This window comes from Anolis carolinensis, chromosome 2 (genome assembly GCF_035594765.1).
Source record: "Anolis carolinensis isolate JA03-04 chromosome 2, rAnoCar3.1.pri, whole genome shotgun sequence".
Classification (NCBI taxonomy): Eukaryota; Metazoa; Chordata; class Lepidosauria; order Squamata; family Dactyloidae; genus Anolis; species Anolis carolinensis.
The window spans coordinates 64,061,540-64,077,592 of NC_085842.1; the positions used below are offsets into that span (position 1 = coordinate 64,061,540).

General features: G+C 39.8%; 1 protein-coding gene across 1 annotated transcript in view; it reads right to left on the reverse strand.

Annotated features, from left to right (window-relative positions):
• The window catches only part of tpra1 (transmembrane protein adipocyte associated 1), a 41,406-nt gene that overhangs the window by 13,528 nt on the left and 11,825 nt on the right, over positions 1-16,053 (reverse strand). The window contains exons 2-5 of the mRNA XM_062969816.1: positions 11,851-12,059; positions 11,599-11,731; positions 5,862-5,948; positions 844-916 (exon numbers count right to left, since the gene is read on the reverse strand). Of these exons, the coding sequence (XP_062825886.1) occupies positions 844-916; positions 5,862-5,948; positions 11,599-11,731; positions 11,851-12,011 (454 nt within the window). The 5' untranslated portion in view covers positions 12,012-12,059. The remainder of the gene's footprint in view (positions 1-843; positions 917-5,861; positions 5,949-11,598; positions 11,732-11,850; positions 12,060-16,053) is intronic.

The window sequence follows — 16,053 nt, forward strand, 5'->3', positions numbered from 1 at the left end:
GTTTTTCTATTAGTTATTATAATTTGTCATTCTGCACGTGTTCCACAGTTATTATGATTCTCTTTCAGCTATCTCTAGTTGCCCTGTCACTACAACACCACCACTGAAGACAACTTAGGTTCAAATGTGATTCATTTTTACCATCCACAGGGGGTTGCACTTCATTGTGATGCATTATGACTGTGACAGTATAATTATTTTGATTCCTTTGTCCTAATTGTATTTTCAGTGTTAATATTTGTATATTATTATATTGATTTACTATTTTTAAAAAATCACTTTGTTCTACATATCCTTATTTTGAGTAGTAAATTACTTTGATATCCTGGCGAGGCTATCCAGTCACTGCTGAAAATGGAAGCTAGATCTGATGAAATGTTATTCACACGCTGCCATATTTTTTGTTATATAGATCCATATTTTAAAATATATATGTGTCATAATTATTGACTATTTTGCTATATATCTCAAATGTACAGCAATGCCAGAATACAAAATACTGCCTTTAGAAAGCATGTCTGACTCCCTTGGAACAAATGGGCAACAGGTGCTCCTTTAAATGCTCATTATTTGGAAATGCTTTTAATTTAATATATGATTGAAAAAATATTTGTATGCTCAAATGTTCTTTCTCCAGCCTGACTAACACGAGAAAAGCACTCCAACTGTGTAGCTAGAGAAAGCATACGGTGAGTGTAAATCAGAGGCAAGCAAGCCTAATGGCTGAGTTCCCCACTAGTAGGATTTGCCGTTTCCCCCAAAGTAGGGCATATTCATCTTGCCTCAACTGTCTCACCAAGGAAAGGGAAAGTATATCAAGCCACCCAAAGGAACATTCCTTACCAAATGCAAGGCCCAGGATCACCATGCTCAGCTCTATGGCTAGAAGAAAGAATCTTGTGATTTCCCAAAGGATCTGGGGAAGACAATGCCGGTCAGAAAGAGAAAGACAAAGTCAAGAAAGCAGGACAAAAAGGTTCCGAAGAGAATGCAGCACAGTAATGTTTTTTCTTTTCTTGTCTCTCTCTTGGCCCAATGCATGGATGCTCACATGCATTTTCAGGAATAGTTATATCCAAGACACGTATTCTGCAATGCTATGGGAGTGAAACAGTCATCTTTGTGAAAAGATTTTATTAAGATCTCTCTTTTGGTGTATATTAGAGAAAGTAGTCATTTTCATTTTACAACAGAATCTCATCAATACGAAGAAAAAATAACAATCATAATCTCTTAACAACGTATTACTATAGCAAAATAATGCATGTACCCATAAAAAAGGATTCCCCCGGAATCTCCTGGAAAGCCTTCCTTGTTGGCCAATACATTAATATTAAAAAATATTTGTTCAAAATTGTCTTTTGTCTTCAGTCCTTTGGCTCGCTTTAAGTTCTCAGTCAGTACAATTGATCAGAGTCTGTCCAGTCAAAAACACGTGAACAAATTATTCCGCATCCTTCAGTACTGGGATATTTCCAAACATGCTACCAAGAACTCGGTTGGAAGTTCGCAGTTTCTGACTGGAAGATGGATAAAAAGAATCCAACACTATATCAATAATATTTTGATTTGTTTCATTGATAATTAACTGCAGGACCGCAGTCCAAAATGTGTTAACTTTAGGCCATTCAAGCCAAAAGGCATTTTAAAGTGCTTCTTTTGCTACATGTTTGAACAGGAAATTTCTGACCCAGGTGAAAGGGAAATCAGGTGGAAGGGGAATACCTGATTCCTGTGAGAAGAAAATGACTGAGACTTTCAACACTTTGGATAAATCCTGGACAACACCTAGGAGCAGAAACAGCTTTATACAATTCACTCCTCTTCCCTATAACGATTTACAGTTTAGTTGTTCTGGGCAGAGGACCAAGCTTGTCTTAGTGCATACATCTGGTGAATGATTTTTTAATTGAATATATACAATCCTGACCTTTCTACAGAAATACAGAGATAGAAACAAGATACTGCCTTTTAGCATCTATAACACTATGTAATAAAATTTGAATAATTTTCTGCTCCTGGTTTGAATGTATTCCTATTTAATTGTACGGTACTTACTTTAAAAGTATTGTAGTGGTTATACTCGAAAAACTTGGTTTTTGTGGTGACCACAAACTATGTTGAATTGGTTGAGACTATGTGAGATATTCATGGAAAAACAATAACAAAATGTTCTGCAGGATGTCCCACAAAAACAAAGTTTTTGCAGTTTAATAAACTTTTCCATGTTTTTTATGACAAAACCAACTAGGAAATTATATTTATAACCCAGGAGCAAAAACTGTGTAACATAGTGTTACCATCCAGAAGCTGACTCACCCAAGCAAAGTTTATTTCAAAGCAATATCTGTCCACCCCAGTTTTACAATTGTGATCACTGTGCTTGGTCTCAAGTCTTGGTACTTTACTGGATTTCAGTCTAGCCCATAAGCATCCTTCCAATGCAGATAACTAACTGATACAGATTATGTGCATCTTTTCCACATGGCACAGAACTTAGAATCATCCTCTTCCTAGAAACGCTCTATAGGAAATAGTCCTCAACTGATGGTCAGCAATAAAAACCCACCATGGCAGTGAAAGTTCTTGTTAAGAGTCATTGTTATATAAGTCATTCTTTTTCAGCCTCTTGTTCTTATACTAAATCAAGGCTATGAAATCTCTGGTCTGTCATGGTGTTTATTCTACAAACACTCATTGGGAAGGGGTTTGCTGGGAAGATGGCTGAAAAGGAAGCTATAGAAGCTATTAAGAAAATAGCAGTGTTGTGGCACCTTTAAGTATTTTCAGCATAAACAATAGCCCACTGCTTCAGGGGTATGGAGTGCAGCTTCAGTAGACAAATATTAATACAAAAATGAAGACAGGGTTTGAAATGTAACAGAAATACAAAATATGTTAACATGGTGAAAGGGTGACGAGGGCAGATCTTAATGACAGTTGACGGTGAGTGCACCCAAAGGCAAATAAGCAGATGCACCCGGGTATGAGAGAAATGTAAATTATTAATAACTTTATTTATATCTTCCCTTGGGACTTTAAGTACAAATTGTCACTCCATCACCATGCCAAAATATTTTGCATTGCTATTATATTTCATGCACATACACCCCACCTGTATATAAATGGCTGAACTACTTTGGCTGTATGACAATATATCTTAAGAAAAGTGGGTTGTGACCTACAAAAGCTGGTGCTGAGCTAAACTGGTTTAGACTCCTTTTTCTTTCCTTCTTCACTTCCTTTTCTACTGAAACAGGCCAATATTGCCATGTCTTTGAAAAAGTGCCACTTAAAAGGTAAACAAAGAGTTTCTACTAGTTCATAAGATGGCACTTAAAGAAAGTGTTGGAAAAAATTAGAACTAGAATTTGATGACTACAGTATTTTAAAAGAAGTTCTGTGTGTACACAAATATGGCTAGCAAAAAAGGGGAAAAGAGTACAGTTCGACAAGAATCAGGAAGTAAAGAAAAGATAATACTTCGCTTTGGAGTGCACAAAACCCTTGAAATGTGTTGTGCCAAGAGTCAATAATAACACACTGTAAACTCAGATCTGCACAAAGATCTGAGATCCACCCAGACACAAAGACAAAGATCCATCCAGAGGAAAGGTGTTCTTACCACACATCAAGGGAACCACTGATCGCATAGGCAAACTGATGAAGAAGCACAACCTACAAACTATCTACAGACCCACAAAGAAAATCCAACAAATGCTACGGTCAGCGAAAGACAAGAGGGATCCTCTCTCCTCTGCAGGAGTCTACCGGATACCATGCAGATGTGGACAAGTCTACATAGGGACCACCAAACGTAGCGCCCAAACATGAGTCAAAGAACATGAAAGGCACTGCAGACTCACTCAACCAGAGAAATCAGCCATAGCAGAACTTAGAATGATGAACCAACCTGGACACAGTATATTATTTGAGAACACAGAAATGCTTGACCACTCCAACAACTATCATGTCAGACTACACAAGAGAAGCCATTGAAATCCACAAGCATGTGGACAATTTCAACAGAAAGGAGGAAACAATGAAAATGAACAAAATCTGGCTACCAGTATTAAAAAAACTCAAAAATCAGAACTGTAGATTGGAAGCAACACTCTGAGGACAGAGGAGCCCCAGGGAAGGCTAATGACTTTGAAAAAAGGATGCCCCCCCAGGCAAGAGAAAAACCTTTCCAATGCTAATTAGGGTGATTAACTGCAACATTAACTGGCTTCCAACTGACAAAGGACTCTTGTCACACCCTGGACTCTCCACAGATATATATTTACCTTCCTTGACTAGTCTCTCCATGCCTCACAACCTCTGAGGATGCCTGCCATAGATGTGGGCGAAAGTCAGGAGAGAATACTTATGGAACATGACCACACAGCCCAAAAGACATACAACAACCCTGTCTGTATACTCCTTAGTATACTCTTAGGATTTATAGGTAAGGTTGGATGAGCTTCATGTTTGCACCATATTGTTTTAGTTAACACAAAACCTCAATGTCATCTAGAAAACCAAGCTGGGTGTTTGGGAGAAGCACATACAATTTGAATAAAGGACAAAGTGCCTTTGAGCATATGTTTAACTGAAAAACTGGTTCTCAGTAGCAGAACTGACTTTGTAATCCCTGAAAACAAAGCTCCAGTTTTGATTTATCCTCGTGTTTTCCTTTAATGCATCTACATTGCAGAATACAAATTGACTGCACTTTGTCACAGCTCAACACTATAGAATCATAAGAGTTGTAGTTATACAAGATCTTTAACCTAATCTGTCAAAGAGGGCTGGTGCCTCACCAACTATCAAGAATTCATAGCATTGAGCCATGACAATTAAAGTGGTGGCGAACTGCATATATGGTTGTGGTTCAGTCTGATGATGAAGAAAGGGGATTTGAGGAACAGCAGTTTGTTCCAGGAAATGTGGAACAGCAGTTTGTCCCAGGGAATGTTGTCGACTCAGAAAGGCAGGTGGATTCGGGATCTGTGGATGGCTTGGAAAAACAGATGGAACAGGGGAATGTGGAAACTTCTCAGTTGAGCAAAGATAAGGATGACCTTCTACAGGAGTCTGAGAATTGTCAACAGAGCTCAGATGGTAGTGAGGGGGATGAATGCTTGATAGACAGGGATTCCAGGTTAAAGTTGAGATCAGGCCTCCATCACTCTGTGAGAATTGCAGGCAGACGCGGGGAAACAAGAGTGCACAGGAATATGTTTATGTCTTGCAAGGAGGATTAAAAGAGATGTAATTTGGGAAAGATTCCAGTCAGAGCAACCTTGCTTTTGGAGAATCATCTCTTGCCTTGTTTTCGGTTCAAGCCTCATCTCATGCCTAGAATCTGTGTTTGGACTACTTTTGAAGCTCATGTACTCATGTTACCTTGGATCTACTGTGCTATTTTTGGGACTTTGGACTAATAACTACAAAATTATTGAACTGTGTTTAAGGATTGCACTTGCAATTGGATTTTACTTTCTTTACTGCATTTTATTAAGTTTTGCTATCTTTCTTCAATAAACTGAAAAACTCAAGCCTGCTGTGGTGGAGTTTGTGTGTTGTAGCAAGGTGAACCAGTCCTGAGGTGCGACAGTTATATTTCTTCATTCAGATTCATAAATTGGGGTACATAATTTCTTATCAAAATTAGGAGTCAAAAATCCATGTGTTCCATTGCAAACTGTGCAGTACAATCTGATCTTTAGCCCATTCACTCTGGTATTATGACAGTAAACAGTGTGGAGCATATGTGGAGCACATGTGATAATAACTGATAACTAAATAGAACTAAAACAGAGCTATGGTATTTGCTACCACAAATGGTGCCACAGCAGGGCTCAAGCTGATCTCACCTTGTCTGTAACAGTAGCAGCCGTTGAAGCACTAACGGTCATGGAGACAACGGCCCGAGCTATCCCGACCACAGCTACTACGAAAACCTAGAAGAGAGGTTCAAAGCATTTTCAGTAACAAATTAGCTTTTCAGTTGAACACTTACAGACAGCAAAGACAATAATTGATAATAGCAGTAGTGGAAAGCCAGCCAAATGTCACAAGCGGCAGTTTCTCCCAGCAAAGAAACATCATGCAGGTCATACATCCAAGGCCAACAAAAAAAGTTAAATCAACTTAAGATTTCCAAGGTTTTAAAGGAAAACTCCCCTTTTTCTCTCACCAACATTATCATCATCATCCCTTCATGTTCCACTCCCCAGAATTTGTGGTGTCGGTAGCCAACCTCACAAGATCAGCACTGAAAAAGCCTCAGATCTGGGATAGCCTCTACAACTCATTCATTGCAGGAAAAATATGTAAGATAGGAATTATGAAGCATCTTCAAAGACACTAATGTTTTTAGAGCCAAATCTTTGGGATAGAAAAATTTGTAACACTGTTGGGTAAGTTGGTAGTTGACCCAAACACCCATCATTCCTTGCCAGTCCAATGGTCAGGAATGATGAGAGTTGTAACACAATATCACCTGGTGGGCCAAAAGGTTCTCTTCCCCTGGTGCAGTGTTTCGAGCTGTACTGGGAAAGGATGCACCGAAGGGCAACCAAAACAATCAAAATGGCTGTTGTTTGCTGCTTGTCAGATGAAGCAGAAGAGTGTGTGAACATTTTCTAAAATAAAGACACTTTTGGTTTCTATAACTAGCTCAAAATGATTCATACCAACTTCTTTAGGCATTTGTTATGATCCGGGTCAAGTATGCAATTCTGTAAGTCTACAACTCGAGGGCACAAACTGCTGTGCATGTCGATGTGACCTCAAGACATCTGTCAACTTATAGGAACCCCATGAAAGTCACAGTGTTATCTAAGTCAACAAACAGAGATGGTTTGAAAACAGGGGAATTTCAGACATGAAACAATCATGGCCAGCTAACACCTCACAACCAAGTCTGGAAGCAGCCAGGACTTGAAGCTGCAAGGCCATTAAATGCTAAGGATACCTCTAAGGATGCCTGCCATAGATGTAGGTGCAACATCAGGAGAGAATGCTTCTGAAACATGGCCAAACAACCCGGAAAACTCACAGCACCCCAGAGATGGTTTTGCTAGTTTCTTTTTCTGAAATACAGCTTACAGCATCTGGCATTTGTTGGCTATCTCCCATCCAAGTACTAACCAGGACTGACCCTGCTTAGCTGCCAAGATCAGACAGAACCCAGTGGCTTTAGGATGCCTAGGCCTTTAGGTCCTGCAATACTCAGTGTGTTGAATATCTAAATTTTCTATCCTCCAAGTGTTTGAGTCACTGAAGATAAATTTAATAAAAGAAGAGAGCAGGCATGATTTACCCACCCACTCCAAAACCCACTCTGTGCCTCTCAATTATTTATTTGTATTTATTTCATTTATTTAGATCCTGCCTCTCTACTATCATGGGATGACTTACAATAAGGCTACAAAAGGACTAAATGCCTAATGATAATTGGGAAGAATATTCAAGTTATGAAACAAAATGAATATGTTATGAAACAGATTTTAGTGGGAAGAAAATTAAGTTATGAAAAATAAATGCAGGTTATTTTGGCAGGGAATATAAATCTTTGCTTTGTATGAAGCACACACTATTCAGATCCCAAATTGTAACAGATGTTGCGGCAGCAGTGTTCAGAGACTCCCTTTTCCAAAGGTCACACATATCCTAATTTACCCACATCAATCCGACAGAATATCGTCCCCTGCCCGAGCGGAGCCTCCATATGGCTGATACAGTAATCCCATTGACAGATGCAGAAAGGAGACAGAGGCCATAAGGCTAGGCTAGACAGGTCTTTGGGTGCCACGTTTAACAACGCAACACACAGACTCCAGCCAGACTTGACGAGGCTTTTGCATCATCCTGCACATGCCTTCTTAGCTTGCTGGAAAAGCAGTGAATGAGGATGGAAAGCAAGCATGTGCATATCCTGTAATGCATCAGCCCCCCTCCCGCCGCTGTTCTCTGTATATCCTGTTTTCCTCTCTTGTGATGTATCAGGAGAGTGCATCTACTTCCTCTCTAAGATAAAGTTCCCAAAATAAGTAGCTGCCGTTGCTGTCATTGTATGCACTGCTGAAAGGTTCCAGCATAAGGCACCTCTTACATTTACATTAGCTTCAGTTTTGCATCAGAACCAAAATACTGCAAAGCTCACTGTATTACACCTCGAGGTAACACCATGCATCCAGAACTACCATGAAAATTTTGTTTTGACAGGCCTGTTTTGACAGGCCTAATCCTGATACCTGTGGCCTGTTTATGTTGTAGCTGAATCAATTTAAATTTTGCTTTGCTGTTTCACCTAATGTACAGATAAACTGGTTGTTGCAATTTTAAACAAAAATGCAGCCAAATAATACATCACTCCAAAACTACAGTCAATTGCTCCAAAACTATGTGAAGCTACTGCAGAACCGTTCCTCTATCATTCTTTTCTTCAACTCCTTTTCTACCAGTGTAAGATAGCTTTGCAACTGGCTTCCCACACTGCCAGGGATATTGTGAGCAGTACCGTATGTGTGAGAATGAATGAGAATGAGGGGGAGAAAGAGAGGAAGAATTTTAGACTAGGATCTTTGCATCTCGACTGAGATAAAAGGATAAAAATAAACAGAAGAAGAAGAAGAAGAAGAAGAAGAGGAAGAAGAAGAGGATGATGATGATGATCATGATGATGATGATATATTTATGCTTGCCGGTATAACAATGATTATGTCTGAGAAGGGAGCACAATATTCACCCCCCTTCCATGCTAACTCTTTAATCCTCTTCCCTGAAGGCAATTTTTTGTTTCTTCTGCCATCATAATAATTCTGAGAAAAACCACAGGCAAAAGGCAAAGGTTGGCCAATTCCTGAGGAAAAAAATATAGCTAGCCCTTCCATTTTGCCTCTTTGTCCTCTTCCTCCAATGGACAGGCTTCCCTGTTCCCAGCAGAGGAAGACCTTTTGCTTAAGCAGGAATTGAAAGACAGCAATGGCACACAGGAGTAAAAGATTATGCAGGGATGTTAAAAAAATAGAGATTTAAAAGCATCTCATCTGCTCAGCAGTGGTTCTCAACCTGGGGTCCCCAGATGTTTTTGGCCTACAACTCCCAGATTCCCTGCCAGTTTACCAGCTGTTAGGATTTCTGGAAGTTGAAAGCCAAAAACATCTGGGGACCCCAGGTTGAGAACCACAGGCTTATAGACTAAAAAATTATTATTATTATTATTATTATTATTATTATTATTATTATTATTATTATTATTATTAGGTAGGTATGGCTGTTGCAGTTCCCACATTTCTATAGTCAATACATGTTATCAACCAAAGCTGTTTCTTGAAAAGACAGTCAGCTGTCAACTTTCATGGATGTCAGGGGTACACGACGGGGGAGCAGGAGAAAGCAGGGGCTGCTGCATCCTGCACCACACTGAAAATTAAAAAAGGGATAAGGAGGAAGCAGGGGAAGCAATCCTTCCTCAAGATAAACATAAAGTAAATCAAGCATAAAGGAAATATTCCTCCATGTCTTCCAAATATAGTTGTCCCTCTACATCTGCGGGTTTGGCATTGGTGGATTTGATTATTTGCAGATTACAGTCAGGCCTCAACTATCATGGGAGTAAGGGATGCAGGATCCCTGAGAAAATGGGAAAATTGTAAATATCTTAAAGCCCCTCAAACATACAAGCTACATATTTTGCTGCTGTAAAAATCTCATTTATTGTTGCTGTCCCCCTCCAGGAGAAAAAAGAGAGATACAATGATACTGAAGGAGATTTTTGCAGCAGCCTTTGCTTTCTCCTGCGCCCCCATCTCTGTAACCCTGACACCCATGAAAATTGAGAGATGACTATCTTTCCTAGAAATAGCTTTGGCTTATAACATGCATTTAATATAGAAAGGTGGAAACTGTGTAGATTGAAGTTTTTTTTAAAAAAAAACCCCACAGAGATCAAACTACAGACTGTATAGATTCTATTATAACAACCTTTATCCCAGGCTGTGTCCTTTTGCGTCCCAGAGACCAGCAAATACAATCCTACTAAATGCCAGTGCTTGCTCTTCTCTAGAGATAAAGAATGCATCTATACCAGGCATGGGCAAACTAAGGCCTGGGGGCTGGATGTGGCCCCCTGGGTGCTTACCTCAGGCCCTCTTCATTTTCCCTGTCCTCTTGGCAGGACATGGCAGCCCGCCACATCCTTATGCCAAAAAAGATGGGGGAGGAAGGCACATAGCAGCTGAGAGTGCTCTGAGTGCTCTCAGCTAACATGTGTCTCGACCTCCTCCCAGCAAAAGGACGGTGCGAGCAACCTCATCCTTATGCTGGGAGGATGGCTCGAAGAAGACATGTGGCAGCAGAGAGCCCTCAAGATCACTCTCAACCACCTCTTGTCCTGCCCTTCTCCTGGCATAATGCCAAGAGAACAGTCTGAGAATTGGGGAGGAGGATGGGGAGGGGGATCAGGGAAAGATCAGGGCAGTTGCTGCATGTCCCGCCTTCCTCCTCGTATAAGGATAGGGCGAGCAGCCCTGTCCTTATGCTGGGAGGACAACCTGAGGATGACCCAGGCCTTGCCCTGTCCCCTCCAGGCCCGACCCTCTCCCAGGGTGTGCCCGGCCCTTCTCTCTCCTATCTCAGCCCTCCTGTCTGGGCCCACAACGTGGCCCCAAGAGAAAAAGGTTTGCCCATGCCTGATCTATACTGTCAAATTGGTGCAATCAGACACAACTTAATCTGTCATAGCTCAACACGGTAGAATCATAGGAGTTGTGGTTTACAAGGTCTTTGGCCTTCTCTGCCAAAGAGTACTGGGGCCTCGGCAAACTATAGCTCACATGATTCCATAGGATTGAACCAGGGAAATTAAAGCTTTCAAACAGACAGACAAAGAATAGTTATATATATATTTTAATATTATATAGATTCAAGGAGAGAAAACATTCAAAGTTATTTACAGGGATAGCTAATGTATAGGAAAGCTTTCTAAAGTGGATGGCTCAATTTGGATTACATAACCAGAAGGACGAGGGGAAGATATTAACCTAGAGGCATCAGAGACAGATGCAGCAGCCTTCCTTACCATCAAAAGAGAAGTTTAATTCAATAATAATAATAATAATAATAATAATAATAATAATAATAATAATAATAATTTGTTGCCTGCCTCTCCAATTTCCAACTAATAATAATAATAATAATAATCCATCTTATCTATCTTGTTTGCTGTGTCATACAATAATAATAATTTGTTGCTTGCCTCTCCAATATCCAACTCAAAACCACAGAGAAATTCTTGTAAGGAGAGAACAGAAAGGTCTCAATGTTGATAGTTCTTTCTATCAAACCTATTGAAAAAGTGCAATATCGTCTCTCTCTGAAAAGTTATTTTCTCAAAGGATGCAATCATCTGAGTATTTGTGCTGTATGGACAGATGCTCCAGATAGCGTAAGCAATTCCACAGTAACACACATATTTCTGTGTGGAAGCACTCCTGTTGTGCAGATCTGACACACTAGACCCCAAGGCATTAAATCCCTGATCTGGAGACAGATGAGTGTCAATTAACACCCAAGTAGTTTACAAACAGTGATGCCTTTACTCACCAAAATGTAGAAGGTAGTGAAGATGGGGCTGGAGGTGGCATGGATTTTGGCTCTGGCAGAGGGCAGCTTCCAGAGGAGAAACCCAAAGAAAAGCACATTGGGAACAAGCAGCAAAAGGTCCCAATAGCGAACTCTAGAAGCAAAGGTAAAATTGTGTTTTAAAGGATGTTTTTGTGCTTCTTACCACAGAGAAAGCAAAACTGTTTTGTCTATTTATCTTTTTAAAGACATTTAAATATAGCAGCATCTCACCTGGACGTCCCAATGTCTTCATACAACAACAGCAAACACTTGTGTGGCACGGTAATGTTAGTGTCATTAAAGAATTGTGCTGTTGTTAAGGGCAAAGAAGTCACATTGTCCAGTTCGGTCACTAGTGTTGTGCCCGGTATTTCAGTGACATTGTCATACATAGTGAATCTCTCCACAGACGTCCCCGATGGAGACCTCCTGTCACAGTTCTAGAAAAGAAGATAAAAAGAAGGAAAGCCAATCTTTAGCAATTGATAGCGACAAAGATAAAACTATATCACAGGCAATTAGGTATGTCATCACAAAGAAAAAATAATACACAAAACTCCTTTTGCATTAATTCCAAAAGTTAACAATGAGTTGTATCACTGAAGTGTTTACTTTTGCATCCCAGAAACTAGCAAACACAATCCAACTACATGCCAGTTCTTGCTCTTCTCTAGAGATCAAAACTGTCGAATTGGTGCAATCGGACACTTGATTTGCCACAGCTCAAAACTATAGAATCATGGAAGTTGTGGTTTTACAAGGTCTTTAGCCTTCTCTGCCAAAGGGTGCTGGGGCCAAGCTACAGCTCACATGATTCCATAGGATTGAACCAAGGAAATTAAAGCTCTCAAACAGATAGATGAAGAATAGTTATATATTTTCAATATCACATAGATTCAAGGAGAGAGAAAAAACTCTTGTAAATGTCCAAGGCCAGCAACAATTTACTTATCAGATAATTGTGACAGGCATTAAACTTTAAAGCTCTGGTTATCTTTTATCGTTTGTTATGGAGCTCCCAGTGGTGCAATGAGTTAAAACCTTGTGCCAGCAGACTGCCGACTTGAAGGTTGGGTTGCTGACCTGAAGGTGGCCAGTTTGAACCAAACCCGGAAGTGGGGGCATGAGATCCCTCTGTCAGATCCAACTCCATGCAAGGACATGAAAGAAGCCTCCCACAAGGATGGTAAAACATCAAACATCCAGGAGTCCCCTGGGCAACGTCCTTGCAGACAGCCAATTCTATCGCACTAGAAACAACCTGCAGTTTCTCAAATTGCTCCTGACATGAAAAAAAAAAATTGGTTTCACTGCAGGACTGATAATAGAACAGGGGGAAAAACTGGAACATCTATCAGTTGAAGCATGGCATTAAAAGGGGGTGGGAATAGCACTCACAGAACAGCTGGCATCTGCTCTACAGGATGATAGAAATGGCTAGTCAGAACTAGGCTTCCTTTCAACATGGTTTACTTTTATTAATTGCATCAGTGACAGCAGGGAGTTTCCACATCCTCCACCATCACATCTGGACCTATGGAGAGACGCTTTAGTTGAATGGCAAATTCATTGCTATTTTCTCATGCTGTGAACCTATGAACTAAAGATTTCATATAAATCTCGAAAATCTTTCTTTTGGGGTAAATAATATGCAATGCCAAGAGAGTTTCTTGTTTGTTATATTTAAAAACAGCTACATTATGCTACTATGTCATAATGTTAATAACTTAATGAACATTAGAAATATTTTTTAAAAAACAGATAATTGTGTATCATCCACTTTAGGTGAAGAAGAAAAACTTCATTGAGAGTCATTTATTATGCCCCATAGGTAAAGGTAAAGGTTTCCCCTGATGTTAAGTCCAGTCATGTCTGACTCTGGGGGTTGGTGCTCATCTCCATTTCTAAGCTGAAGAGCCGGCGTTGTCCGTAGACACCTTCAAGGTCATATGGCCGGCATGACTGCATGGGGCACCGTTACCTTCCCACCAGAGCGGTACCTATTGATCTACTCACATTGGCATGTTTTCGAACTGCTAGGTTGGCAAAAGCTGGAGCTAACTGCAGGCGCTCACTCTGCTCCTGGGATTTGAACCTGCGATCTTTCGGCCTGCAAGTTCAGCAGCTCAGTGCTTTAACACACTTTGGCACCGGGGCTCCATTATGCCCCATAACACCATGCAATACAATTTTTGTTCTTGGGTTATAAATGCCATTTCCACATTGGTTTTACTAAATTGAAATAACTTTGTTTTTGTGGGACATCCTGCAGCACATTTTGCTATCATTTTTCAATGAATATCTCACAGAGTCTCAACCAATTGAACATAGTTTGTAGCAGCTACAAAAACAAAGTTTCTGGAGTAGAACAACTACTGTCAAGCTAAGTGCCGCACAATTAAACAGGAAATAACACTTTCAAACCAGGAACAGAATTTTGTTCCAATCTTTTTACATAGTGTAATCTTTCAAACTTTTATTGTCTGCAAGATGCAGTTAAAATGTCCTCTTCAATGAAAGCATGATGTTATTAAATAAAATGTCCTGTATAAACATAGACAACTTGCAGATGATTCTTAGAACATGTAGTGACCTGTGATAGGATTTGTCCCTAGCATGGGATGACCTAAATGCACAATGTCTTTGTTTGCGTAACATCACAGATTCAGTTCCTAGTATCTACATCTACAGGGAGGACTAAAGGTGTCAAACTGCATTAAGTCTACTGTGTAGATGCTCCCTAAGACCTGAAACTCTAGAATCACTGGTCTTACTCAAATTGGCACCCTTCCTGTTATGATGGACTACAATTCCCATCAACCCAGCCAGCACACAGCCCAGCACATTTGAAGAGAACTAGGAAGGTATATACATCGTAAAACTAATACAGCTCGATCCCATTTTAGCTGACGTGATTCAATACTATGTATTCAAAGGAGTTGTAGTTTTACGAGGCTTTAACCTCCTCCGCCAAAGAGTACCTCAACAAACTCCCAAGATTCCACAGCACTAAGCACAGTTAAAGTGATGCCAAACCGCATTAATTCTACAATGTAAAGATGTACATTTAGTGAGTACAGACTGTACTTGCCACATTGAGTTTGTTCAGACAGTAAAAGTTTTCTAGGCTTTTACTGTGTGAGTCAGTGACACAGTTCAAAAATACATACATGAATTTAGCAAGACACCAAATAAAACAGCTTAGTGTTGCTTCTGCACTGCACTGAGCTATCATCTTATACTAACTTCTGACTGTGGTTTCAAGATCACACAACATCTCTATCAAGGCGAATTTTGTCCAGTTATATTCATATTGTTTTAGAGATGTTTTGTTTTCATTCATACCATAAGATGCTTTGACCCCCATTCACCACTAAATAATAAATATCTCCAAGCCAGATCAGTTTCTTGTGATCATAAAACCAAATTCTAAGTGAGCTACAGTCGCACACCAAATTCCCAGGCTGAATAAACACATAGAAGCAGTGCGTACCAGGGCCATTCCTCTTATACTTGCTTCATTTAGATAAAGAAACTTTGTCCTACTTTGACAATGTGCACTCTGCAGCCCTTGCAAGGACAAAGAGAGAATGACTGTCCTCAAATACCATTATTTCAGAACAAATTACGCATGTAAGTCTTCCCTCTCTCCACAGCTAACACCATCCCATTTTGTTAAATGACGAATATCAAAAGCAACAGATTTATTTGTTACTATAGTTTTAAATACAGTAGAGTCTCACTTATCCAACACTCACTTATCCAATATTCTGGATTATCCAATGCATTTTTGTAGTCAATGTTTTCAATATATTGTGATATTTTGGTGCTAAATTCATAAATACAGTACATACCATTACTGCACATTGAACTACTTTTTCTGCCAAATTTGTTGTCTAACATTATGTTTTGGTGCTTCATTTGTAAAATAATAATCTAATTTGATGTTTAATAGGCTTTTCCTTAATGCCTCCTTATTATCCAACATATTCACTTATCCAACATTCTGCCGGCCCGTTTATGTTGGATAAGTGAGACTCTACTGTACTTGCAAGCCTCCCTGAGATTTGAAACGTCAAAAATATAGCTGTTGGAAAAGTGGCTGCAAGTTCCCATAAAAAACTAACACAAGTGCTGTGATCCTTTGCACTAGGTATAGAATTATTACTTTGCACAGAGCTCCAGTCATCACTCTCTTGAATCCATTTGAATTTAAAAATAGGTCTTTACCATCACCTTTAAAAAAAATCCTAAGCTTCAAGAAGCATTCCCTGGAGGCTAAAAGCTGGCTTATGTGGTTACCAAGTGATTGTAATAAAAAGGTCTTACATTACAGTCTTGTTTTGGAGTTTCCTCCCTAGGACATCAACACAGCTGACGGCATTTTCTCTGCACATTCTTTCAGTGGTATTTCTAAGGTGCCACCTTCATTGT